Consider the following 26,617-nt stretch of genomic DNA (forward strand, 5'->3'; position numbering starts at 1 on the left):
CCACCATGCCCGGCTTTTTTTGTATTTTCAGTAGAGACGGGGTTTCACCATGTTGGCCAGGGTGGTCTCGATCTCTCAACCTCATGATCCGCCCACCTCGGCCTCCCAAAGTGCTGGAATTACAGGCGTGAGCCACCGCGCCCGGCCCCAAAACTTTTTAAAATTAAGTCTGAGGGAAAATTAAACACCAACTATATTTTATTATACTGATAATTTATTAACTTTTTAGGTGCAATAATGGTAATAAAAATCCTTATCTTTCAGAGATACATGCTAAAACATTTACAGATTAAATTGGTATGATATCTGGTTTTGCTTCAAAATAATCTTGGTTAGGGGGAAAGTAGTTGAGGGAATAAATAAACCAAGATTGGCCGTGAATTGATAATTATTGAAGCTGGGTCCCTGGGAATTCATTACACTATTTTCTCTATTTTTGTATATGCTTGATACTTTATATAATATAAAGCAAAAAATAATGGCAAATGATTAAACGACATTAAATGCATAAGAACTACAGGTTGTTTGAGATCATTTAAAAAGAGAGTGAAACAAAAAAAATCATTGAACACCATTAGAAGTTGTTAGGACATAACTACTTTGAAAATGATAAGGGAAGAGATTTAAGCATTTATCTTGCCATTCTGGTATGAACTTTATTTCAGAGTAATCAAATGGTCCTAGAGGATGTGAAAAAGGTTTTCTGTACAGAATTAGAGCTAATAAATGAGGAAAAATTAATAGCCTTAGAAAATCACCATTCTGTAATCCCTAGTGAAACAAGCAATTCATAAAATGATAATCAACGGATAGTAAAACAACTTGGTGAAAAATTGACTGGACACTTTATGATGCTGGGATGAGGCTATCACCATCTGAAAATAAAAGAAGCCTGGGAGCTGGAGTGGACAGTGGAGAGCTGTCCAACCAGAAACACCCATGCCATGTAGAATAAGTTAAAAATAAATCTGTGGTGTTAAATCACTGAAATATGGGAGCAATTCATTACAGAAGTTGGTTTACCATAAAAGTATACCCTTTATATATATTAAAACACATAGGCACATAATTACATATATTTTCAAAGATACATACATATCCAAACATATACTGACACAGGGAGAGGAATGAGAATAGGGATGAGGGATCAAAAGAAGAGGCCAGGCACGGTGGCTCACACCTGTAATCCCAGCACTATGGGAGGCTGATGCAGGAAGACTTCTCAAGGCCAGGAGTTCAAGACCAGGCTGAGCAACACAGTGAGACCCCATCTCTAAAAAAAATTTTTTTTTAATTAGCTGGACATGCTCGTGTGCACCTGTAGTCCTACTCAGAAGGTTGAGGTGGGAGCATTGCTTGAGCCCAGGAGGTCAAAGTTACAGTGAGCCAAGATCACATCACTGTCCTCCAGCCTGGGTGACAGTGAGACCCAGTCTCTTAAAAAAAAATTAATTTTTTTTTTTTTTGACACGGAGTCTCGCTCTGTCGCCCAGGCTGGAGTGCAGTGGCATGATCTCGGTTCACTGCAACCTCTGCCTCCTGGGTTCAAGCAATTCTCTTGCCTCAGCCTCCTGAGCAGCTGGGACTACAGGCATGCGCCACCATGCCCAGATAATTTTTGTATTTTTAGTAGAGATGGGGTTTCACCATGTTGGCCAGGCTGGTCTCGAACTCCCGACCTCAGGTGATCCACCTGCCTCGGCCTCCCAAAGTGCTGGGATTACAGGCATGAGCCACCGTGCCCAGTCTAAAATTTTTTTAAAAAAGAAGAAAATAAAATAAGAAAGGGGCCTGGTGATGGAATTCACTATGCTATGAGAAGCATGGTTTAACTATTAAAGAATTAAAAATAACAATTTAAAAAGAAGACAACTAATCTATCCAATCTGCCCTTTCCAGAGAGAACCCAGGTTAGTTCACTGGGAATATAATTATCTTCAGCCTTGGGGAATAGGAGCACAGAATGGTTCTGGAGAGGAGACAGTGTTGAGGAATCCTCCACTGTGGTTACCAGGAAGGTCTCAGGTCTAAAAAGATTCCTAAACTGAGACTTTCTCCCAAGCCTGATCTTCATCTTTGGCTCTCCCTGGTGGTGATGGTACAGGAGGCATTTGACATTCTCTAGACACGGGGTCTGGACCTGCCACCTCCGCCTTGGTACCACCTCTCATTCTAGGCTAGGGGAGGCTGGACAAAGCACAGAGGTTCATTCTGGGCCTGGGTGCATCCTCCTGCCCACTTTCCACCCTGCCTGTGTCAGGCTAAAAGCCCCTCTCCCAAAGATGCCAATTCCTAATCCCCAGGACCTGAGGATAAATATAAATTTTCTTTTAAGAGAAGAGTCTTACTATGTTGCCCAGGCTGGCCTGAACTCCTGGGCTCAAGTGATCCTCCAGCCTCAGCCCCCTGAGTAGCTGGGACTACAGACACGCACCAACTGCTTAACCTGTGAACATTTTATCTTAAATGGTAAAAGGGACTTTGAAGGCAGGATTTAATTAAGGATCTTGCCAATGGGAAGATGATACTGGATTATCCCAGTAGACCCAATGTAATCCTTACAAGTGAGAGGCAGTAGAATTAGAGAGATGTAGGGATGGAAACAGAGGTTAGAAGATGCTCTGCTGCTGGCTTTGAAGATGGTGAAAAGAGCCACGAATCAAGCACCGCAAGCAGCATCTAGAAGCTGGAAAAAGCAAGGAAACATTCTCCCCTGGAGCCCACGGAAGGAGTGTAGACCTGTCAACACTTTGACTTTAGCCTGGTGAAGCTGATTTTGGACTTCTGAACTGTAACATAATAATTTTGTTTTTTAAGCCACTTTGTGGTAATTCATTAGTGACAATAGGAAACTAATGTCCTGCCCCAGCTTCTGGGCAGCACTAATCTGTTCTCCTAGGAGAGTAGGGTCTAAGTGAGTGTATGGCATGGGTAGGGAATCAGAGAAGGCTTCCTGGAAGCCCCTGCAGTCAGGTTGATATGGGTTATTACAGCTCATTTGTTACTTAACTGACCTTGAGCAAATTTCTAAGTAAGACTATTGTTAACAATGCACTGTTTATAGGATTGCTAAAAAGTAAATTTAAAAATATTTTCAATTACCTAATTTGTAAATTAGCAACTTTTTTTTTAAGTCACATCTCCTTGTGGGCTTACACATATTCATTCTTCCATTCACTGAACAGGTGTCACGGAACACCCAGTGTGTGCCTGGCACCACACACACAATGAGCTTGTGTCTGCTACAACTCTCAAGCATTTCTCACTGAAGCTGTCACTGAGCTTCCAGTTAGCTCAGTGCTCAACCTCAATGCCTCCATCCTAAATGCAGGCCTCGGCCGGGCATGGTGGCTCAAGCCTGTAATCCTAGCACTTTGAGAGACCGAGGCGGGTGAATCACTTGAGGTTGGGAGTTCGAGACCAGCCTGGCCAACATGGTGAAACCCCATCTCTACTAGAAATACAAAAATTAGCTGGGTGGTAGTGGCGTGCGCCTGTAGTCCCAGCCACTCAGGAGGCTGAGGCAGGAGAATCGCTCGAGCCTGATAGGCGGAGGTTGCGGTGAGCCGAGATCATGCCACTGCGCTCCAGTCTGGGCGACAGAGTGAGACCCTGTCTCAAAATAAATAAATAAATAAATAAATAAAATAAATAAATGCAGGTCTTTACAATGCCCACTCCCATGGTCTCTTGTCTCAGCCAGCACCGCCCCCGCTTATCCCCCCAGGCACTGTTTCTGCAGCTTCCATGAGCAGCCTCTTCTTTGTCTTTACTCTGACCCCGGACAAAAGCCCCCAGCGCACTTGAGGGCAGTATACGCCCTCTGATATTTTCCACACCCTGTTTTCATCCCATCCTCTCCTCTCTCCGCATTTCTCTCCTTTTTCTTACCTTCTCCTTCTTTGAGCTCCCAAACAGCTGTACCCTATAAGCCAGAAAAGTCTAGTTAGAGAGAAGCTGAGCCTCAACCAGCCAAGTTAGAGGCAGGTAGAAGGGACCAAAGATAAGTGTTTACTGGAGTTTCCGGGCTTCTCTGGTGGTGAACTGAAATCTAAGGTATTCAGCCAGGATGCCTAGACCTAAGCGGAATACCCAGGCAGCCTCACTCACCCCAGCTTTCCAGCCCCACAACACTCTCAGGTGCCTATCCAATTGACCTGTAATTCCCTGACCTGTGGAGCCACACCTACTTCTGCAAGACCCATCTAAGTTTCCTAATTTCACAGCTCCCCACCCCCACCTCTGCTTCTAATCTCCAGGTCTGAAATGCTGAGCTCTGTTCCTATGATGTCTGGAGCTCCTAGCCCTCCTTCCCAGAAAAATGGTGGGTCCAGGATTGATTTTTCCTCCTATTTGTGATCCAGACTAGTGCATCCCTCACCCCTTCATCCAGTCCAGGCCCAGGGTTTTCTTTCCTGCAGCTCTTCCTCTAAAGACTAAGCTGCCTCTTTAGGAAGAGGTGAGAACGCAAACATTGTAACAGGGGCAAAATTGCTTTCAGTCCCTTTGGGCTTCAGTGGTGTTGACTGGCCAAGTGATGGAGCTGTGGGCATGTGGGCTTGTGATCTGGGTTTTCTGACCTGGACGTCGCCACAACTTTACAATGGGTGATGCTGGGCAAGTCTATGCCCTCTTTAGGTCTGACTCACTAGCCTTTCCGAGCACTGAGGGGGGCTGGTCTTTAGAAGGCCATGTTTTATTTGAGCTTGGAGGTTCCACACAGCAACTCCAGCAGTGGTGCATAATGGCCACAAGAGGGCGGGCAACCTCTTCAGCTCATAAGTGTGTAGACTGAACAAGTGAACCTCAAATAGGAATACTATACAGTGGCTTCCAAGAAGGGTATAATTCCATGAACAATGTTGCTGAAGAGAAAAAAAAAAAAGAAATAAAGGCTGGGCATGGTGGCTCAGGCCTGTAATCTCAGCACTTTGGGACGCTGAGGTGGGAGGATTGTTTGAGCCCAGGAGTTTGAGACCAGCCTAGGCAACATGACAAAACCCTGTCTCTAGAAAAAATACAAAAAGTAACCCGGGCATGGTGATGCGTGCCTGTAGTCGCAGCTACTTAGGAGGCTGAGGAGGACCACTTCAGCCCAGTAGGCAGAGGCTGCAGTGACCCGAGATCGCACCACTGCGCTCCCGCCTGGGCGACAGAGTGAGACCCTGTCTTAAAAATAAAACAACAGGCCAGGCAGGTAGCTCACACCTGTAATCCCAGCACTTTGGAAGGCTGAGACGGGCGGATCACTTGAGGTCAGGAGTTCAAGACCAACCTGGTCAACATGGCAAAACCTCGTCTCTACTAAAAATACAAAAATTAGCCAGGCATGGTGGTGCATGCCTGTAATACCAGCCATTTAGGAGGCTGAGACAGGAGAATCGCTTGAACCCGGAAGGCAGAGGTTGCAGTGAGCCGAGATCGCGTCACTGCACTCCAGCCTGGATGACAGAGCGAGACTCCATCTCAAAAACAAAACACAAAACAAAACAAACAAACAAACAAAAAACAGGAAGGGTAATTAACCAAGGGCACACTACAAAATGACTACAGAGTAGGGACTGGAATAGGAGATTCAAATTCCCAGTCTGAGGGGAAGTCAGGAGTCCCAAGACCATAGGAGTGGTATGGAGAGGTCTTGTGAGCAGTGGAAGAAGCTGAGAATATACTTTGGAGATTTCAATCATTTGAGGGGGTGGGAGGGGAAGAGAGGGTGTTTAGGGACAAGCCATGGACTGAATATTGCTCCAGAAGGACCGGGGTGGGAGTTTCAAAATGAGACTTGAGGAATTTAGGGAAGCAGAGATGATCAATTTGGCTTCCTTCCCTTCCCCAACACAGAATACAAAATAGAGAAATGGCACGAGTTATTCCAGGATTTGAGGAGGACGCCTCTTTTGCAGGAGGACGCAGTGAACAGCCAAAGTCCTCTGACATCCTTTTCCATCTTTTTCCTTCTAGTATCCCAGTTTCAAGGCCCAGGAAAGGCAGGGACTAACATATGGAGCAGTTACCCAGAGTTCAAAGGGTTAATCTCTAAGAATTCATTCACTGACACCAGCCACAGTTCTTGTCCCCGTCTCTGGGACCGTCCCCTCTGAGCCCCAGGTTGGCAGCTTCCCTGAATTCCTTCTATGATATAATTTGTAATTCGGCAGGGCTCTGGGACCCAGGCTCAGAGACCCAGGCTCTGCTCCCTCCTCAGGTTCCAGGAGTCAGGGCTTGCTCTAAGGGAGGAAGTAAACAGGCCTTTCCCTTGCTCCCTCTCCCTTTCCAGGATGGGGCCCAGGGACCAAAGAGCTTCTGTCTTTCCCTGCCACGCCCCCACGCTGCAGCCTAGACAAGGAGATTCCTTGTGTCCCGACCTCAGGCAGGCATCCTTGTGACCAAATGGTGGAAGGCTGGGGACAGGGTGGGGGAAGGGCAGTCACAAAGTCAGAAAGGATGACACCTCCCCTATCCAAGATTCTGGTACACCCCCAGAGCTCTGAGACCTTGAGGTTCTCTCTCTGTGGCTCCCATCAACAAAGGGCAGAGGAGGCCAGGACTCATTTGCATATAAAAGGCCTGGAGAAACTGAAAAGGCATGGACACACAGAAGCTGAACCTCCCAGAAGGGAGATATGGAGTCAGAATACAGGAATAGGGCCAGACACAGCAGCTCATGCCTGTAATCTCAGTAATTTAAGAGGCTGAGGCGGAAGGACTGCTTGAGCCCAGGAGTTCAAGTGCACCCTAGGCAACATGGTGAAACCCTGTCTCTGGAAAAAAATACAAAAATTAGCCAGGCATGGTGATGCATGCCTGTAGTCTTAGCTCCTTGGGAGGCTGAGGAAGGAGGATAATTTGAGTCCCAGAGGTCGAGCCTGCAGTGAGCACTACTGCACTCCAGCCTGGGCAACCCTGTCACCCTATCTCAAAAAAAACCAACAAAACAAAACAAAAAAATGGAATACAGGAATAGGGGCAACACAGGGACAGGGTAAGACAGGGGACCATGGCAGGGCGAGCCAAACAGACTTGAGAGGAATAAATGGAGGCCCCTGAAAGCTTCTCTCCCTAAAAGCAGTCAGGAGTGCTGGCCCAGAGAGGGATGCAGGGATGGAGCCACAGAGGAAGTGAGATCCCCTAGGATAAAATGAGAACACTCTATTTAAAAAGTAAGACCTGAAAAGAAGCACAAACATCTGACAATGAGAAACTTTCCTGCCAGGAGGAGTGACATGTTCCTGTTCACAAGAAGTAATGGTTTGGGCGATAAATAATGTGATCTCACTTAGCAGCAGGGGCTCAGATACCCCTATATGACCTACTACCATCCAAGGACCCGTACAAAGGGCTACCCATCCTGGCAGGAAATGACATCACTCAGCAGGTAGGAAGGGGTGGGTCTACCAGCCCAAACGCTTCTGGGAGGACCAATCCATAGAGGGTTAGTCCTGAAGGTCCATGTCCCTCCTCAATCCTCCATCTTGGCCAAGAGAGGGGCCAAGGCTTCTAGACTTTGGGTGAAGTAATTATGCCCCCATCTCTTCATCTGTTAACTCCAGGGAGTCCTAAATTCCTTAAATCCTTACTTAGCTGGGGGTAGTAGTGAGAGATACTAAATACCAAAAGCCATAGGTCAATCCTTTAGAGTCAATATCTCTATAGAAGTATCTCTAGGGGCTGGGCATAATCCCAGCACTTTGGGAGGCTGAGGTGGGAGGATCCCTTGAGCCCAGGAGTTTGAGACCAGCCTGGGCAACACAGGGAAACCCTATCTCTACAAAAATAAAAATAAAAAAAAAAAATAAATAAACAATTAGCTGGGCATGGTGGTGCATGCCTGTGGTCCTAACTATGGGGGAGGCTGAAATAGGAGGATCACTTGAGCCCAGGAGGTCAAGGCTGCAGTGAGCTGTGATCATGCCACTGCTCTCTAGCTTGGGTAACAGCATAAGACCCTGTCTCAAAAAAAGAAAGAAAGAAAGAGCAAGCTAGCTCTAGGGACCCAATAATTGAGGGATAAAGGCAGAGACTCCCTAGGGACTAGAGAAATGATGAGCCAGGTTTCCATGGTAACTGATTTCAGTGCAGCCTCTTCCTAGTCTCAGACTGAGGGAGAATCAATTTTGGGGGAGACCACAGCTAATGGATAAAAGAGCCACAGGATTACAAAAGGGTGGAATAGTTGTTACAAGAAGGTCACATCATCCTGGCACTGCTCCCAGAACCAGTGGGCCTCGAAGCCCAGCTTGGCACTCTCATCCTCTGGTGACTCAGGTGGTCCACCTTGAAGCCTCTCCCCTGGGGGCTTCCACACAGCTCTCAAGCTCCCTAGCCTGGTGGCTGCCACATCCACCTCAGTCCTGGCCCTCTCTCCACCAGCTATAACTTTTGCCCAGTCCATCTCGGGACGTGGAGCCCCAGGTGGGCCCTGTTCATCCAGCTCGCTGGGGGCCACTGTGTCCAGGAAGCTGCCAATAGAGACACTGTCCAGCTGGTCGGTGGTGCTGGTGTCTGGCAGGCTGTCCCAGCTGCCTCGCCTTGAGCGGCCTGGGCTCCCGCCTGTCAGGCTATATTGACTGCTGGTGAGGCTGCTGCAATGACTGGTCAACGTCCCCCGCTCCTCCAACAGCCAGCGCACTGCCTCGATGCCCTCATTCAAGGTCACCAGCTGCTGCAGGATCTTCACATCGATGGCTCGCAGGTAAGCCTGGGGGAGTGGGAGAAGGAATTAGTCCCAGTTCTGGGGCATGGATTTCCCCAGCATTTCCACAGGCCACTACCTTGTGGTTCAGCCAACCATGTTTCACTTTAAGATGGATGGAATTATAACGGCTTGCAGTGTAGGCTTCAGAAGCAGACAGACTGCTGCCTAACATTTCAGCTCTACCACTGATTAGACATACCTTCTTTGAGCCTCAGTCTCTTTGTTTGTAAAACAGGATTAAATCACTTACCTCACAGGGTAGCTGTGAGGATTCTGAAATGCTGTCTATTAAGTACTCAGCACAGTGCCTAGCACAGAGGAAGGTCTCAGTAAACGTTAAGTATTAAAACCCAATCCTACTAAGCTTTGAACTTCATATTTAGTGTACTTCTTTTTTTTTTTTTTTTTTTTTTTTTTGAGATGGAGTTTCGCTCTTGTTGTCCAGGATGGAGTGCAATGGCACGATCTCGGCTCACCGCAACCTCCGCCTCCTGGGTTCAAGCGATTCTCCTGCCTCAGTCTCCCAATTAGCTGGGATTACAGGCATGCACCACCACACACAGCTAATTTTGTATTTTTAGTAGAGACAGGTTTCACCATGTTGGTCAGGCTGGTCTCAAACTCTTGACCTTAGGTGATCCGCCCACCTCAGCCTCCCAAAGTGCTGGAATTACAGGCATGAGCCACCATGCCCAGCCACAGGGTACTGACTATTGAGCCTGCCCATATTCACCAGAAAGACATAGAAACAAAGAATAGCAAGATAGGGTGTTAATCAGGAAGTAGATTGGGCCAAAAGGAGGCAGGAGCTGGGGAATAAAGAGAGCTAACCTGGTTCCCTAGTCTTTTCAGGGCATTGGTAGCAGCCACCGAGAGGGGAAAGGGTTGGCCAGAGCTTAGAAGGATCAGAATCCCACTGGCTGGGCATTCAGGCCTTCTCCCCTGTACACACCAGTCTACCTGTCTGTACTGGAAGTAAATTTGACTTACAGGGTAATCTCAAGTGTCCGTTCCAGCTCAGATGCACTGTTACCTTCCCTAAGCACAAGTCTGAACCTGTCTCTCCCTGCTCAAGAGCCTTTATAGGCATTGCACTGCTCTTAGAGAGTGCCGAATCCGAACATCTACAATAGCAGGGAACTCCGCCCTCCTCTTAGAGAATGAAATCTAAACATTTTAGCAGCTGGCATTCAAAAGCCTGTAACGTGGCTATCGCCCATCTCTATAGATTCGCCTCTAGCATTCTGCTCTGTGAACCCAAGGTGCTGCCACAAATGACTTTTTAAAACTAGTTTTATTTAGTTTTACCTTTATTATTATTTTTTGAGACAGGGTCTTGTTCTGTCACTCAGGCTAGAGTGCAGTGGCACAGTCATGGCTCACTACAGCCTCCATCTCCTGGTCTCAAGCGATTCTCCCACCTCAGCCTCCCAAGGAGCTAAGACCACAGGCGTGCACCACACCTGGCTAATTTTATTTTTTGTAGAGACAAGGTCTCACCTTGTTGCCCAGGTTGGTCTCAAACTCCTAGGCTCAAAGCAATTCTTCCAAAAGTGCTGGGATTACAGGTGTGAGCCACCACACCCAGCCCAGTTTTATTTCTAATCAAAGTAACAGATGCACAGAGATTAAAGAGGCAAATAGTTCCACAAGATTATGAACATGAACAGTTCTCCCATCCTGGTCCTACTTCCCAGAAACAACTATTATTATTTATTTAGCTGTTTATTTTGGTATTTACCTCCTAATCTCCATATTTATATTGCTATTTCTTGGTATTTAAATTTTAGGTATTTTCTATTGATTTCCCACACTATATAAGATTAAGGATTTAACTTTCTTTTTTCTTTTTTGAGACAGAGTTTCTCTCTTGTTGCCCAGGTTGGAAGTGCAATGGCGCCATCTTAGCTCACTGCAACCTCCGCCTCCAGGGTTCAAGCGATTCTCTTGCCTCAGCCTGCTGAGTAGCTGGGATTACAGGTATCATCTACCACGCCTGGCTAATTTTTGTATTTTTAGTAGAGACAGGGTGTCACCAGGTTAGCCAGGCTGGTCTCAAACTCCTGACCTCAAATAATCTGCCCACCTTGGACTTCCAAAGTGCCGGGATTACAAGGCGTGAACCACCACGCCCAGGCAGGATTTAACTTTCATCCCACTCCCCACTCCCCTGCCATACAGATACCCTTCCCATCTTCCATCCTCCTAATAGGCAATAAAATTACTCAGTGTTTACTTTATTAGGATTTGGAAATGCTCTTCACAGCTAAGCCATGTAGTTTACTATAGTTACTTTTTATTTCTGACAACATTTTATCCTTAGAATTATTACTATTATTATATTGCCTAGTTTGCTATGTAGTTATCAGTAAGTCAACCTCAAACACTCCCTCAATTCTCTGAATTTCCCTCTCCAGGCTTTTGAATGCATGACACGTTCTATCTATTCCATCTTCTGAGAGGCATCTCTTAAGGAGCCCTCTGCTCTGCTTCCATCTGTCCTTGCTGCACAATTGCCCTCCAGGGATCTCCCTTCATTATCATCTTGGTAATTCCTTTGCCTCTTTCCTTAGCTGGATCCCTTGTTTCTTAGATTCGACATCTTCTTTTTTCATTTACTCCTTCATTTGGGTGAATGGTTCTTTCCCTCTAGTAGCATCCTGAGAAAGCTGGCATAAGAGGTAAATTTATTGAAGCTTTGCATGTTTTAAAATGTTATTACACATCCATAAGAAATAATGAAATCATGTCCTTTGCAGCAACATGTATGCAACTGGAGGCTATAATCCTAAGTGAATTAATGCAAGAGCAGAAAACCAAACACTGCATGTTCTAACTTATAAATGGGAGCTAAACATTGGGTATATGAACATAAAGATGGTAATGATAGACACTGGGGACTACTGGAGGAGGGAGAGAGGTGGGGGCAAGGATTGAAAAATTATTTGTTGGGTACTATGCTCACTTCCTGGGTGATGAGTTGAACAGTATCCCAAATCTCAGCATCATGTGATATACCCATGTAACAAACCTGCGCAGGTACCCCCCTCCGAATCTAAAATAAAAGTTGGGCTGGGCATGGTGGCTTTTGCCTGTAATTCCAGCACTTGGAGAGGCCAAGAGAGGAGGATCACTTGAGTCTAGGAGTTTGAGACCAGCCTAGGTAACAGAGTGAGACACTGTCTCCACAAAAAATTTAAAAATTAGTCAGGTGTGGTGGTATGTGCCTGTAGACCCAGCTCCTCGGGAGGCTGAGGTGAGAGGATTGCTTGAGCCTGGGGGGTCAAGGCTGCAGTGATCCATGATGGCGCCACTGCACCCAGCCTGGGTGACAGAATGAGATTTCTCTCAAATAAGATAAAATAGGGCCGAGCATGGTGGCTCATGCCTGTAATCCCAGCACTTTGGGAGGCCGAGGCGGGTGGATCACGAGGTCAGGAGATAGAGACCATCCTGGCTAACACGGTGAAACCCCGTCTCTACTAAAAATACAAAAAATTAGCTGGGCGAGGTGGCGGGCGCCTGTAGTCTCAGCTACTCGGGAGGTTGAGGCAGGAGAATGGCGTGAACCTGGGGGGCGGAGCCTGCAGTGAGCCGAGATCGCACCACTGCACTCCAGCCTGGGCAACAGCGAGACTCCGTCACAAGAAAAAAAAAAAAAAAAAAGATAAAATAAAAGTTGAAATTATTTTTAAAAAGTTATTAATCTTTCCTCACAGTATTGATAGTTTGGCTGGATATAGAATTCCAGGTTGAAAATAATTCTTCCTCAGGGGTTAAGGCATTGTTCCATTGTCTTATTTTATTTTTGAGACAGGGTCTTACTCTATAGCCCAGGCTGGAGTGCAGTGGTGGCACAATCATGGCTGACTACAGCCTTGATCCCCTGAGCTCAAGCAACCCTCCTGCCTCAGCCTCCTAAGTAGCTGGACTACAGGCATGTACCTACACCTGGCTAATTTTTAAATTTTTTTTGTAGATGGGGTCTCACTATGTTGCCCAGGCTGGTCTCAAACTCCTGAGCTCAAGGGATCTACCCATCTTGGCCTCCCAGAGTGTTGGGATTAGAGGCATGTGCCATGGCACCCAGCCTCCATGTCTTTTAATTTTCAGTGTTAGCCTTTAAAAATCTAATGCTGTTCCAATCCCTGATCCTTTGTACGTGACGCTTTTCCCATTCTTGCTGGAAGCTTTTAGGATCTTCTCTTTGTTCCCAGTGTTCTGTTTTTACAGCAATTTGCCATGGTGTGGGTTATTTTCATCTATTGAGTTAGCCACTTGATGGGCCTTTTCAATCGGGAAACTGACGTTCTTCAGTTCTGGGAGATTTTAAAAAATTATTTCTTTGATGATTATCCTCCAGTATTTTTCTGTTCTTTCTGGGAATCCTATTACTTGGACAGAGGGTGTCCTGAACTGATGATCCTCTATGTTTTTGGTTTTTTTTTTTTCACTCTTGCATCTCTTTCTTTTTTTTTTTTTTGAGACAGAGTTTTGTTCTGTCGTCCAGGCTAGAGTGCAATGGTGCTATCTTGGCTCACTGCAAGCTCCACCTCCCGGGTTCACGCCATTCTCCTGCCTCAGCCTCCCAAGCAGCTGGGACTACAGGTGCCCACCACCACACCTGGCTAATTTTTTGTATCTTTAGTACAGACAGGGTTTCACCATGTTAGCCAGGATGGTCTCAATCTCCTGACCTCGTGATCCACCTGCCTCGGCCTCTCAAAGTGCTGGGATTACAGGCGTGAGCCATAGCACCCAGCCACATCTATTTCTATACTTGCTCTAGTTTCTGAAATATTTCATCTTTATCAACTCCTCTTTTTTTTTTTTTTTTTTTTTTTGAGATGGAGTCTCACTCTTGTCCCCCAGGCTGGAGTGCAATGGCGCACATCTTGGCTCACTGCAGCCTCTGCCTCTCGGGTTCAAGTGATTCTCATGACTCAGGCTCCCAAGTAACTGGAATTACAGGTGTCTGCCACCACATCTGGCTGATTTTTGTATTTTTAGTAGAGATGGGGTTTCACCATATTGGTCAGGCTGCTATCGAACTCCTGACCTCAGGTAATCCACTGCCTTGGCCTCCCAAGTGCTGGGATTACAGGCATGAGCCACCACACCTGGCCTATTATCAACTCTTTGGTTTTTCTTTTTTCTTTTCCCCCCCATGATGTGTTTATTTCCAAGTGCTGTTTCTAGTTCTCTGAATGTTTACCTTTTTACACCTTCTTGTTTTTGTTCATGGCTACAATATTATCTTTTATCTCTTTAAGGATATGCTTAATGATTTTTATAAGTTTGTATCTCTCTGTATTATCTCCATTTCATTCAAGTTGCTTTTTCTTTTCCTTTTTTTTTTCTTTTTGAGACAGAGTGTCATTCTGTCACCCAGGCTGGAGTGCAGTGGCACGATCTCGGCTCACTGCAACCTCTACCTCCTGGGTTCAAGCGATTCTCATGCCTCAACCTTCTGAATAGCTGGGATTACAGGTGCCCGCTACCACAACCAGCTAATTTTTGTATTTTCAGTAGGGATGGGGTTTCATCATGTTGGCCAGGCTGGTCTCAAATTCCTGACCTCAAGTGATCATCCAGCCTCGGCCTTCCAAAGTATTGGGATTACAGGCCTGAGCCACCATGCCCGGCCTCAAGTTGCTTTTTCCTATTTATTTAGGTCTATATAGAGGGTCAGATGTCTATGATCTTTAACTGCTGCTCACCCTTCAGAGTGGATCTCTACAATGACTAGAAATCATGTATGTATGAAGCTTGCCAACTCTGAGCCTCAGTACAGGATGATCTGATTGGGCTGTTTAATTGGAGGTCTAAAGTCTGTATCTTTTTTTTTCTCTTGAGTTAATCATATTCCCCATATTATACCACTCTAGAGAGTATAATGTAAGCAAGGCTGTCAGTATCTTAGGAGCCAAGTACGGGTAAAGGCTTGGAGAGGCATTTCATGATATTTACTACTTTTTAAAGTTTTTGTAGAGACAAAGTCTCGCTACGTTGTCCAGGCTGGAGTGCAGTGGCATGATCATAGCTCACTGTAGCCTCAAACTCCCAGGCTCAAACTCCCAGGCTCAAACTCCTCACCTCAGCCTCCCAAAGTGCTGTGATTACAGGCGTAAGCCATTGTGCCTGGCCGTATTTAGTATATTTTTATATAGTCCCTCTTGTCCTCAACTATGCTCAGTGTCTTTTAATCTAGAGACCTTCTATTCTATTCTCTATATATAAAGTCATTCGTCACGTAACAATGGGGATATGCTTAGAGAAATGCACCAGCAGGAGGTTTTACTGCCATGCAAATATGACAGGGTAAATGCACAAACTAGATGACATTTAAAAAAATTTATATACTTTTTAAAATATGGAAAACAAAATGTCCCAGCACAATTACTGAATATCAATCCCTACTTGATCTGCTATACCAATATCAAGTGCCATATATGATATTTGTGTATATGCTGCGTTATAATCTTATGAAATCACTATGGTATATGCTGTTCATCGAAACATCATGTTTTGGTCATATGATGACCGAAACATCATATAAATATTTGTGTATGTGTACACACTTATATACACATAATAAATGTTTATTTTTATATATGTGCATATATACACACATGATAAATGTTTATTTGACATATGTAGTCTATCATTGATCAAAATGTTTATATGGTAATCCCAGCACTTTGGGAAGCTGAGGAGGACAGATCACTAGAGGTCAGGAGATCAAGACCATCCTGGCTAACACGGTGAAACCCTGTCTCTACTAAATATTACAAAAAAAATTTTTGCCAGGTGTGGTGGTGGATGCCTGTAGTCCCAGCTACTCAGGAGGCTGAGGCAAGAGAATGGTGTGAACTCGGGAGGTGGAGCTTGCAGTGAGCTGGGATCACGCCACTGCACTCCAGCCTGGGCGACAGAGCGAGACTCCATCTCAAAAAAAAAAATAAAATAAAATAAAAAATTAGCCAAGCATGGTGGCTCTTGCCTGTAATCCCAGCTACTCGGGAGGCTCAGGCAGGAGAATCACTTGAACCCGGGAGGCAGAGGTTACAGTGGGCTGAGATGGTGCCACTGTACTATAGCTTGGGTGACAGAGCGAGACTCTGACTCAAAAAAAAAAAAAAAAAATTTGGCCGGGTGCAGTGGCTCACGCCTGTAATCCCAGCACTTTGGGAGGCCAAGGCGGGCGGATCACGAGGTCAGGAGATCAAGACCATCCTGGCTAACACGGTGAAACCCCGTCTCTGTTAAAAATACAAAAAAATTCGCTGGGCGTGGCGGCGTACGCCTGTAGTCCCAGCTGCTGGGGAGGCTGAGGCAGGAGAATGGCATGAACCCGGGAGGCGGAGGTTGCAGTGAGCTGAGATTGCACCACTGCACTCCAGCCTGGGTGACATAGCAAGACTCCGTCTCAAAAAAAAAAAAAAAAAATTTACATGATTGTTTATGTTATACATGGTCTGACATTGACCAAAACGTCATTATGTGTGTATGTGTATTTACATATACAGGCCAGATCCCGCAGGTCACACAAACACAGTAAATGTTTTTTGTATTTGAAAAATGTTTATTGAATTATTCAGGAAATAACTGCTTTATTCACATCTATGATAAACCAGAGTAAGACCATGTATTAATATTTGTACATTGAGGCCAGGCGCGGTAGCTCACTCCTGTAATCCCGGCACTTTGGGAGGTCGAGGTGGGAAGATCACCTGAGATCAGGAATTTGAGACCAGCCTGGCCAACATGGTGAAACCCCGTCTCTAATAAAAATACAAAAATTGGCCAGGCGTTGTGGCGCACGCCTGTAAGCCCAGCTACTCAGGAGGCTGAGGCAGGAGAATCACTTGAACCGAGGCAGAGGTTGTAGTGAGCCGAGATCACACCACTGCACTCCAGCTTGGGCAACAGAGCAAGACTCCGTCTCAAAAAAATATATATATATATATTTGTACATTGAGAAAATTAGACACTGGAATTAAATGGACCTAGATTTGAGTTCCAGTTTTGCCATTAATGAGCCATATGAAATTAAAATTGATTTCTTTAAACCTTCATTTCTTTATTATAATATGAGGTACTATCTAAAGGTTTGTCATGAGACATCGAAGGAACATATTAACATGCATAGCATACCATCTGACAAGTATAATACTGTAAATCAATAAATGATAGGCTATTTGGCTCTACATATTACTATGGTCGACTTATTTACTAGTTGTGATATTACTGTGTGTGTGTGTATGTATGTGTGCAGGTTTTCATCCAGTTTTTGGCTCATAAGCCCCATAGCCATTGTTACAGTTTTTGTTATAATGCTAGGGCACTCAGAAGTAGGCTTCAGGAAACAGTCTCTTTCTGACCTTCTCCTGCTCTCCTCTCACCTTCCCAGACTACTCTAATCTGATTGTGGGTCATAAGACCCTCATTCCAGAGAAGGTCCTGACTCATACCCTGGAGGAAGGAATGCCGCAGAGAGGGGCCAATAAGAATCTAAACAGACAGGCTTTGCTGGGTTTTGATCAGACCCTTTTTGTCCAATAACATTTTGATATGGTTGTCCATGTTTCAATCGTGGACAACCAATAAAGTCTCTTTAAAAGGCCCAAAGGACCAGGCACAGTGGCTTAAGCCTGTAAACCCAACACTCTAGGGGACTGAGGTGGGAGGATCGCTTGATCCCAGGAGTTCAAGACCAGCCTGGGCAACACAGGGAAACCCTGTCTCTACCAAAAAAACAAAAAAAAAAATTAGGTGAGTGTGGTATTGCACACCTGTAGTCCCAGCTACTTAGGAGGCTGAACTGAGAGGATTGCTTGAGCCAGAGAAGTACAGGCTGCAGTGAGCTGTGATTGAGCCACTGTACTCCAGCCTGGGCAACAGAACCAGACCTTGTCTCAAAAAATAAAAAAAGGTCCCCACGACAGGATTCAGAGAGCTTCCAAGTAGCTGAACAGATGGAGGGTGGTGCACCCAGGGAGAGCACAGAAGTTCCGCACCCCTTCCTGTATGCCTTGCCCCATGCATCTCTTCATCTATATCCTTTGTAATATCCTTATAATAAACCAGTAAATGTGTTTCCCTGAGTTCTGTGAGCCACACCAGCAAACCAATCAAACCCAAGGAGGGGGTCATAGGAACCCCAATTTGAAGCTGGTTGGTCAGAAGGTCAGGAGGCCCAGATTTACGACTAGTGTCTGAAGAGGGGGACAGTCTTGGGGACTGAGCCCTCAACGTGTGGGATGTGACACTGTCTCCAGGTAGACAGAGTTGAAATTAAATTAGTAGACACCCAGCTGGTATCTGCTGCAAAACTGATTGCTTGCTTGCTGGTGGGAAGAAATCCTCATATATTTTGGGGTCTTCTGTGTTAATGATTATTGTTGTGTTGCATTAAGTGAAAAAATTAAAAAAACACACACACACAGTTTAGGGTTTTCTAAACACTATGGCAAAAGCATAGAAAAAAATTTTATACCTGAAATTATTTGTGTTTTTGGAAGAATATCACCACTCTAATTCAATTGAACAAATGACTATTGGGTACATGGATTTGCTAATAATTACAAAGATAATGGAGAAATTGTTCCTGCTTAATAGAAGCCTGAAGTCTCAATAAGGGGAGATGAACATAAATAACTGCAATATCAGACTGTACAGACTATTAACTTGATAAAGGAGATTATCTTCAATTATTTCATCCTGGAGATAAATATATGAACAGTGAAGACAACTGTCCTAGTCCATGACCAAACTAAATACATTAAACAAAGCTCCTCATACTAAAAACACTTGTCCTGCTGTTTTCCCCTCCCTCCTTTCCTTCCTTTCTGCCTCCCTCCATCCCTCCCTTCCTTCCTCTTTCCAAAATTTACATCTACAGCCGGGCACGGTGGCTCATGCTTGTAATCCCAGCACTTTGGGAGGCTGAGGCAAGTGGATTACCCGAGGTCAGGAGTTCAAGACCAGCCTGGCCAACATGGCAAAACCCCGTCTCTACTAAAAATACAAAAATTAGCTGTGTGGTGGCGGGTGCATGTAATCCCAGCTACTCGGGAGGCTGAGGCTGCAGTGAGCTGAGATTGGGCCACTGCACTCTAGCCTGGGCGACAGAGCGAGACTCCATCTCAAAAAAAAAAAAAAGAAAAAAAAAGAAAACAACAACAACAAAACTTACATCTCCAGTCTTCTGCTAGATAAAGAATTAGCTGGCACCTGGTTGCACAGTTAGGGAGGGGATCTTAGAATATGACTTTTAAACATTCAACAAGCCCTTTTGTTTTCAGCCCCACTTGTGCCCCCAGTTCCAGAAATACCTGGTGCTTCCAACCCCTAAGACCTTTAAGGGTTTTTGCAGTATAAAATGTGTTGCTTTGGCAGGGGGCAGTGGCTCTGCAATCCCAGCACTTTGGGAGGCCGAGGCAGATGGATCACCTGAGTTCGGGAGTTCAAGACCAGCCTGACCAACATGGAGCAACCCCATCTCTACGAAAAATACAAAATTAGCTGGGCATGGTGTCACATGCCTGTAATCCCAGCTACTTGGGAAGCTGAGGAAGGAGAATTGCTTGAATCCAGGAGGCGGAGGTTGCGGTGAGCCAAGATTGCACCATTGCACTCCAGCCTGGGCAACAAGAGCAAAACTCTATCCCCCCCAAAATAAAAAAGTGTTGCTTTTCAGCTTTCCCCACTGCTGGCTTGGGACTGAGCATTTTTTAGGTCTGAGTTAGTTACCACTCTTCCTTCTAAATTTCAGTTTCCAAAATTTTGTTCCTATTACCTTGTCTCTTATTCTCATTGTCATAATGGCTTCGTGCCTTTTATTTATTTTATTTATTTATTTTTCTCTTTTTGAGACAGAGTTTTGCACGGTCGTCCAGGCTGGAGTACAGTGGCACGATCTTGGCTCATTTCAACCTCCGCCTCCAGGGTTCAAGCGATTTTCCTGCCTCAGCTTCCCAAGTAGCTGGGATTACAGGTGGACCACCACGTCCAGCTAATTTTTGTATTTTTAGTAGAGACGGGGTTTCACCATGTTGGTCAGGCTGGTCTCGAACTCCTGACCTCAGGTGATCCGCCCGCCTCGGCCTCCCAAAATGCTGGGATTACAGGCATGAGCCAACGTGCCTGGCCCTCAGTCTGGTATCTTGAATTGGAATTCCCACTGACTTTATTCATTCTTCAAGCCCCAGCTCAAATGTCACCTCTTCGAGGAAGTCTTCCTTGCCCTTCCTCGAGATGGAATTAATCCATTCAGTTATGGAACCAATATTTATTGTTTCTTATTGGTGTGGCACTATGTTCGATGAAGAAAGAAAAGGCATCATTTCTTACCTTCAGAGGGTTCATAATCTAGTGGGTAAGATAAGACAATGAAGCAAGCACTTAAAATTCAGTGCGGTTGGCTTGGCATTGTGGCTCAGCCTGCAATCCCAGAACTTTGGGAGGCTGATACAAATGGACTGCTTGAGGCCAGGAGTTTGAGACTGGCCTGGGCAACATAGCAAGACCCTGTCTCTATTAAAAAAATAAATAAGGCTGGTGGGGTGGCTCACACCTGTAATCCCAGCACTTTGGGAGGCCGAAGCAGGCAGATCACTTGAGGTCAGGAGTTCAAGACCAGCCTGGCCAACGTGGTGAAACCCCATCTCTACTAAAAATACAAAAATTAACTAGGCGGGTGCCTGTAATCCCAGCTACTCAGGAAGCTGAGGCAGGAGAATCGTTTGAACCTGGGAGGCAGAGGTTGCAGTGAGCTGAGATCACGCCATTGCACTCCAGCCTGGACGCCAAGAACGAAACTCTGTGTCAAAAAAAATAATGATAATAAATAAATAATTTAAAAATGAAAAGTTCAGGCCGGGCGCGGTGGCTCATGCCTGTAATCCCAGCACTTTGGGAGGCCGAGGCGGGCGGATCACAAGGTCAGGAGATCGAGACCATCCTGGCTAACATGGTGAAACCCCGTCTCTACTAAAAATACAAAAAATTAGCTGGGCGTGGTTGCAGGTGCCTGTAGTCCCAGCTACTCGGGAGGCTGAGGCAGGAGAATGGGCTGAACCCAGGAGGCGGAGCTTGCAGTGAGCCGAGATCGCGCCACTGCACTCCAGCCTGGGCGACAGAGCGAGACTCCATCTCAAAAAAAAAAAAAAAAAGAAAGAAAGAAAAAAAGAAAAGTTCAGTGTGGCAAACGCTAGGGGAAACAACTGCTATACAGAGGACTGTAGATACCTAGAGGGCCATAACCTAACCAGGTCAGGAAATGCTTCCTAGGATAAGGGACATGAGCTGAAAATTTAAGGTTAAGAAGGACTCAGCTAGGATGGGCGCAGTGGCTCACACCTGTAATCCCAGCACTTTGGGAGGCTGAGGCAGAAGATCACTTGAGGTCAGGACTTCGAAACGAGCCTGGCCAACATGGCAAAATCCCATCTCTACTAAAAATACAAAAGCTAGCTAGGTGTGGTGGCACATGCCCATAGTCCCAGCTACTCAGGAAGCTGAGGCAGGAGAACCGCTTGAGCTTGGAAGGCAGAGGTTGCAGTGAACCGACATTGTACCATTGCACTCCAGCCTGGGTGATGGGAGTGAAACCCTGTGTAAAAAAAAAAAAAAAAAAAAATAGAAGGACTCCGCCAGACAAAGACGTGGAGAGAAGCATTTCAAGCAGAGGAAACAGCCTGTGCCTCCTTCCAATTTGAAGTCGCCTTTCTAGAGCACAAACCCAACCACATCACTCTACAGTGAAGACTCTTCCAGGAGGCCCTTCCTGGGTTCTACTAGCACTTATCATCCTGTACTAGAAATGTTCTTCTGTCTCCTCCTTCCCTAACCGGACTGTGAGCTCCCTGAGAGCAGATCCTGCCCAATCCATTTCTGGTGCTCGGCCCAGGGCTAAGGAGGTCACATTCAGTTCTGTGATTCTCTTGCCTTTACTATCCTTGACCCCTTTGATGGTTCCCAGGATTCAGGGGTCTGGGTTGTAGTGTGTTGCTGGGAAATAAATCTGAGAGCAGATTCTATAATCCTGTGGCAGTGGGATTCCCTGACTGTGACAGCATCACTCCCAGAATAGAAGAAAGCAAGGTTTTCTTGCCAGAAAAAGAAACACTCTTTTCACACCATCTCTTGAAGAAAATAGAGTATAGGATAAACAGCTCAGGAGAGATGCAGCCTCAGAGGCGACTCCAAACCCAATTCTCCTTCCAAGGAGATTCAGGCTCCCTACTCCTCTCCTTAACATCTACATACCAGACTCTCTGCCCAGCGCTGGGGTCCTGTATGGTTTCCTCATTGCTCAATCCAAATCAGGCCCTAGGGTAAAAGCCTGGAAATCCCAGTCAGAGCTCCCAGAGCGGGGACTATCAGAATATTGTTACTACAAAGGTTCTTACAATCATCTGGTTCCACAGTCCCCATCTCCCTCTACCCCCTCCACCAAAAGGAGGAAAAACTGAGGCCAGGAGAGAGACAGAGTGCTGCTCAAGACCACAAAACGTTTCAGAAGCAGAGCCAAGACTTGAACCCCTGCATTCTTCCTTGCCTAAAGCTTTTTCTCAAACTGCCTCTGTGGAGGTGGGTTGTCATAGCAACAGTTCTTTGGGTGGGAGAACTAAGAAGAAGTTGCCACTGTTTCCCATTCCCACATATCCCAGTCTGGCTTGTTCACTCAACCTTTGAATGGAGGGTAGAGGAAGAAAGCAGGAGGGACGAGGCCTAGAGGCAGGACTGACCTTGGCCTCAAGGGTAGGCCTTCCCCCTTTGTGCAAGGAGAGCTGGGAGAGGAACAATTGAAGGACAGTCCTTAGAGGGCTTGAACCAGTCCTGCCTTCAGTAGCCTGAAGGCAAACCCCTTGCCCCACCCCTTGTCCTTCCTGGGTGCAACCCAGTAGGCAGGGCAGAGCACAAGAAGAGATTAATATTAATAACATCCTGGCCTGAGGAAGGAGAAAAAACAGGATGGGGATCTCTCCTCATTCTGGCCCCAGAAGGCTCCCTCCCTTGTGCCCTTTCTTGGGCAGCCTCAGGCCCCAGGCAAGCTGGGTCAAGAATACAGAGAGACAAAATCAAAAGTTAAATGCAGCCCCTTAAAGTTTACAGATAGTTTCCACCAAGGCAGAAAAGAGAGCCAGAGAGACTGGGCGTGGCTCTTCCACTGACTCCCTATGTGAGTTCAGAATCTGCAAGCACGTTTTATCTGTAAGATGGGAGAAATGATGACCAGTTTTCTCATTTCAATGACATAAAATGTTCAGACTATCTGGCACAAAGCAGGTCTCAAAGTAAAGATGCAAAGTGCAGTCAGATGATCTGGGTTCAAATCATGGCCCTGCTTTTTGCGTGATGTTGGGCAGTTATTAAACTCCCTGTGCCTCTGTTTTCTTTTTCTTTTCTCCTCCCTCCCTCCCTTCCTCCCTTCCTCCCCTTCTTCCCCTTCTTTTTTTGAGACAGGGTCTAGCTCTGAGCTCTGTCACCCAGGCTGGAGTGCAGTGGTGCGATTTCAGCTCACTGCAACCTCCTCTTCCTGGGCTCAAGTGATCCTCCTGCCTCTGCCTCCAGAGTAGCTAGGACAACAGGCACACATCACAACACCCATCTAATTTTTGTATTTTTTGTAGAGACAGGGTCTTGCTTTGTTGCCCAGCCTGGTCTCAAACTCCTGGGCTCAAGCAATCTGCCTGCCTCGGCCTCCCAAAGTGCAGGGATTACAGGCGTGAGCCACCATGCCCACCCTGTGCCTCAGTTTCTCCATCTATAAAATATCACTTACTTAACAGGGTTACTGTGGAGATGAAGAGAGCATCATGTAAAGTGCTCAGCAAGCTGCCTGGCACATGCACTGGGTGAAAGTTTTCAAAGCAACTAGGCAGTCTAGATAGGCTCTTACTAGGCCTTGAGCTAAAGTTTGTACAGTGAGGCAAAGGCAAGCCCCCGCTTAGGTGGGTACAGTCACAGCCTTGCTCTGGAGAATTGGGCACTCACCTCCAACCTTCAAGGCCAAATGCACACTTGGCATTCAAGTCCTTCTCCCAGGGGGCCTTTCCTGACTGCTCCGCCCACCAGACTCTCTTCCCAGCCTCTCAGCTCAGGCGTCGGAGCCCTGGCTGGTCTCAGAGCCCCCATGACTTCCTTCCCCTGCTCCTTCACAGACCAGCTTGGCACAGGCTGGGCACACAGGAAGACTTATTAGCTGACGTACTCACTGTGGGCTCCTGGTTGTGAGCCAGGAAGCCAATGGCAATTCCTCAGTTCCCCAGAACTGGCTGCAAAGTAGTGGCAGGTGTAAATCACCCACTTCACCGGAATCAGGGCCCTGGGGAACCTGCCAGGGCCGCGGCTGCCCTTTTGGCTCTGAATCTAGACCAGCAGCAATAGAGAAAGGGGAGGGTTGCTGTTTCCTCTTCTCCCCAAGAATGTACAGATGAGATCCAAATATCCAGTTTACCTGGGAGACTGGCTGAGAGGAGACCGAGTCTGAGGCGAGGGAATCAGCACCAGTGGTGCTGCTACTCTCTGTCCCTGCTATGGGTCTAGGAACTTTCCATTATTTTAAGTAGGGCTGGGGGATGTAGAGGAAACTGAGAAGGTTTTCAGTGCCCCTGGTCCAGGTAGTTTTCAGCAGATAGGCCCCTTTACCCACATCTTTTCTGTGCGGAACACTGCGGCCTCACAGGAACTTAAACCCTTTCCCGGTTAGCAGAAGGAGAAAAAACCGGTAGCCTTACAACGGGGACTGGCGGGGAATAGGTGGCCCATACAGGCGGGGGGGAATTTGTGCTGCGTTGGGTTCTCAGTACTTCCCAGTCCTCATCTCTCTCCTCCCAATTATTTGGCAGGAATAACTTCCAAAACCCACTGCTCCCAACCCAAGTCCTCAGGACCATCAACACCCCACTCACTCTTGGGGGACAAGTAATGGACGTCACTCCATCTCCACCCCAGCGTTTACGGATTGATCTGGGAGGGATTCCGAGCAGTTAGGTGGAGAGTTTTAACTACCTCCTCTCCAGCTTAACTCTGGGAGCATGAGTTCGTCCCTCCCGGCCCTACACTAGGGACTCGTCCCCTTGGCCCATGGGTTCTGCACTCACCAGCTCCATCTTCAGCGCCATGATCTTGTCCCCCAAGTTGTGGCCGGTGCTAGGCGCCCCTGGGAGCAGCAGGGCGCCAGAGGTTCCCAGCTCACACTCGCCTCGCAGCCCGCGGAGCAGCCCTTCAGGGGTCTTCCTGCCCACCTTACCCTCCACATCCCGCAGGTCAGGCGTCTGGGACTCCACGGTCCCCTCCATGCGGGCCCAAGCCTGAAAAGGGCTGGGCGACCGGACGCCGGGGACCGGCTCCCGGGGGTCCTCCCTTCGCCGCTGCTAAAGCGGAGCAAAACCGGTGGGTCCCCGCCCGCGCGGCGCGGGGGCGGTAGGAGGGCGCCGTAACACTCAGAAAAGCCGCGCAGCACCGTCTGTGGATGTATTCGAGTGCTGCGCACACAACCTCTGGCCCCGGATTGCGTGGGGCTGGGCGACTCTGGAGTTGCACCTGAAAGAGCACTCGGAGACCTCAGCGCCTTCGCCCCACCCTGGCACTGAATCCAGCCAGGCACACAGCAGGCGCCCAATACATGTTTGCAGAATGAAGTCTAAGCAGCTTCAGTCAGAGATGTGGGAGTTTAAGGAACAGTGGTAACATAGAGCTGCAGAGGGCTTGGAAGTCTTCCTGGAGCAGAGGAATTGGGTCTAAAACGATGACTGGATTTTAGCTAGACACACACACACACCCCCCAGGGGCTAGAATTCAGACTAACGGAGTAGAAAAGGGCAACCAGTACTGAAGCTGAAGAGGTCCACATTGGGCTTACAAGCAAGATGCTCCTTAAGCTTGACTGTGCGTATGAATTATCTGTGGATCTTGTTAAAATGTAGGTTCTGATTTTGTAAATCTGGGGTGGGGCTTGAGATCCTGCATTTTTTTTTTTTTTTTTTTTTTTTGAGACAGAGTCTTGCTCTGTCGCCCAGGATGGAGCGTGGTGGCGCGATCTTGGCTCACTGCAAACCTCTGCCTCCCTGGGTTCAAGCAATTCTCCTGCCTCTGCCTCCTGAGTAGCTGGGATTACAAGCATGCGCCACCATGCCCAGCTAATATTTTTGTATTTTTAGTAGAGACAGGGTTTCACCATGTTGGCCAGGCTGGTCTTGAACTCCTGACTTCAAGTGATCCGCCTGCCTCGGCCTCCCAAAGTGCTGGGATTACAGGTGTGAGCCACTGTGCCCAGCCAAGATCCTGCATTTCTAATAAGCTCCCAGGTGATGGCCATGCTGCTGGTCCACACTTCAAGTAATAAGGGACCACACTTTGAGTAACAAGGTTACAGAAAATGGTTCTGAGATGTTTGGGTTTTATTTAACAGGTAATGAACAGCCATGAAAACTCTGGTTTGTTTAGGCTTTTAATTCAAGTAATTCCAGCCCATGGTTGCAGAAGGATTTACAATGAGAAGATAGTTACCCCTGACCTACCCTTTCACACCTCTAGGCCCACTCCCAATTGGCAAAATATAACTTAGTTTTTTTTTTCTTTTGGTGTTCATACCCATAACGTTATTGTTTAGAGTTAGACAATAGACAATAGTTAGAGATAGACAAAACATTTGTCTTTTTTTTTTTGAGACAGAGTCCGGCTCTGTTGCCCAGGCTGGAGTGCAGTGGCACCATCTTGGCTCACTGCAACTTCTGCCTCCCAGGTTCAAGCCATTCTCCTGCCTCAGCTTCCTGAGTAACTGGAATTACAGGCACCTGCCACAACACCCAGCTAATTCTTGTATTTTTAGTAGAGACGGGGTTTCACCATGTTGGCCAGGCGGATCCACCCGCCTCAGGTGATCCACCCGCCTTGGCCTCCCAAAGTGCT

The 26,617-nt window shown here is 46.8% G+C and overlaps 1 protein-coding gene across 1 annotated transcript; it reads right to left on the reverse strand.

Moving 5' to 3' along the window:
- Positions 1 to 1,005: 1,005 nt before the first annotated feature.
- Positions 1,006 to 25,309, reverse strand: LURAP1 (leucine rich adaptor protein 1). Its single transcript, XM_004025716.5, has 2 exons — positions 24,808 to 25,309; positions 1,006 to 8,698 (listed from the first exon to the last, which is right to left on the reverse strand). Exons 1-2 carry the CDS (start codon positions 25,003 to 25,005, stop codon positions 8,177 to 8,179), a joined length of 720 nt encoding a protein of 239 aa, XP_004025765.1. The 5' UTR covers positions 25,006 to 25,309; the 3' UTR covers positions 1,006 to 8,176.
- Between the last annotated feature and the right edge of the window lie 1,308 nt (positions 25,310 to 26,617).

The sequence above is a fragment of the Gorilla gorilla genome, chromosome 1 (assembly GCF_029281585.2).
Source record: "Gorilla gorilla gorilla isolate KB3781 chromosome 1, NHGRI_mGorGor1-v2.1_pri, whole genome shotgun sequence".
Lineage (NCBI taxonomy): Eukaryota > Metazoa > Chordata > Mammalia > Primates > Hominidae > Gorilla > Gorilla gorilla.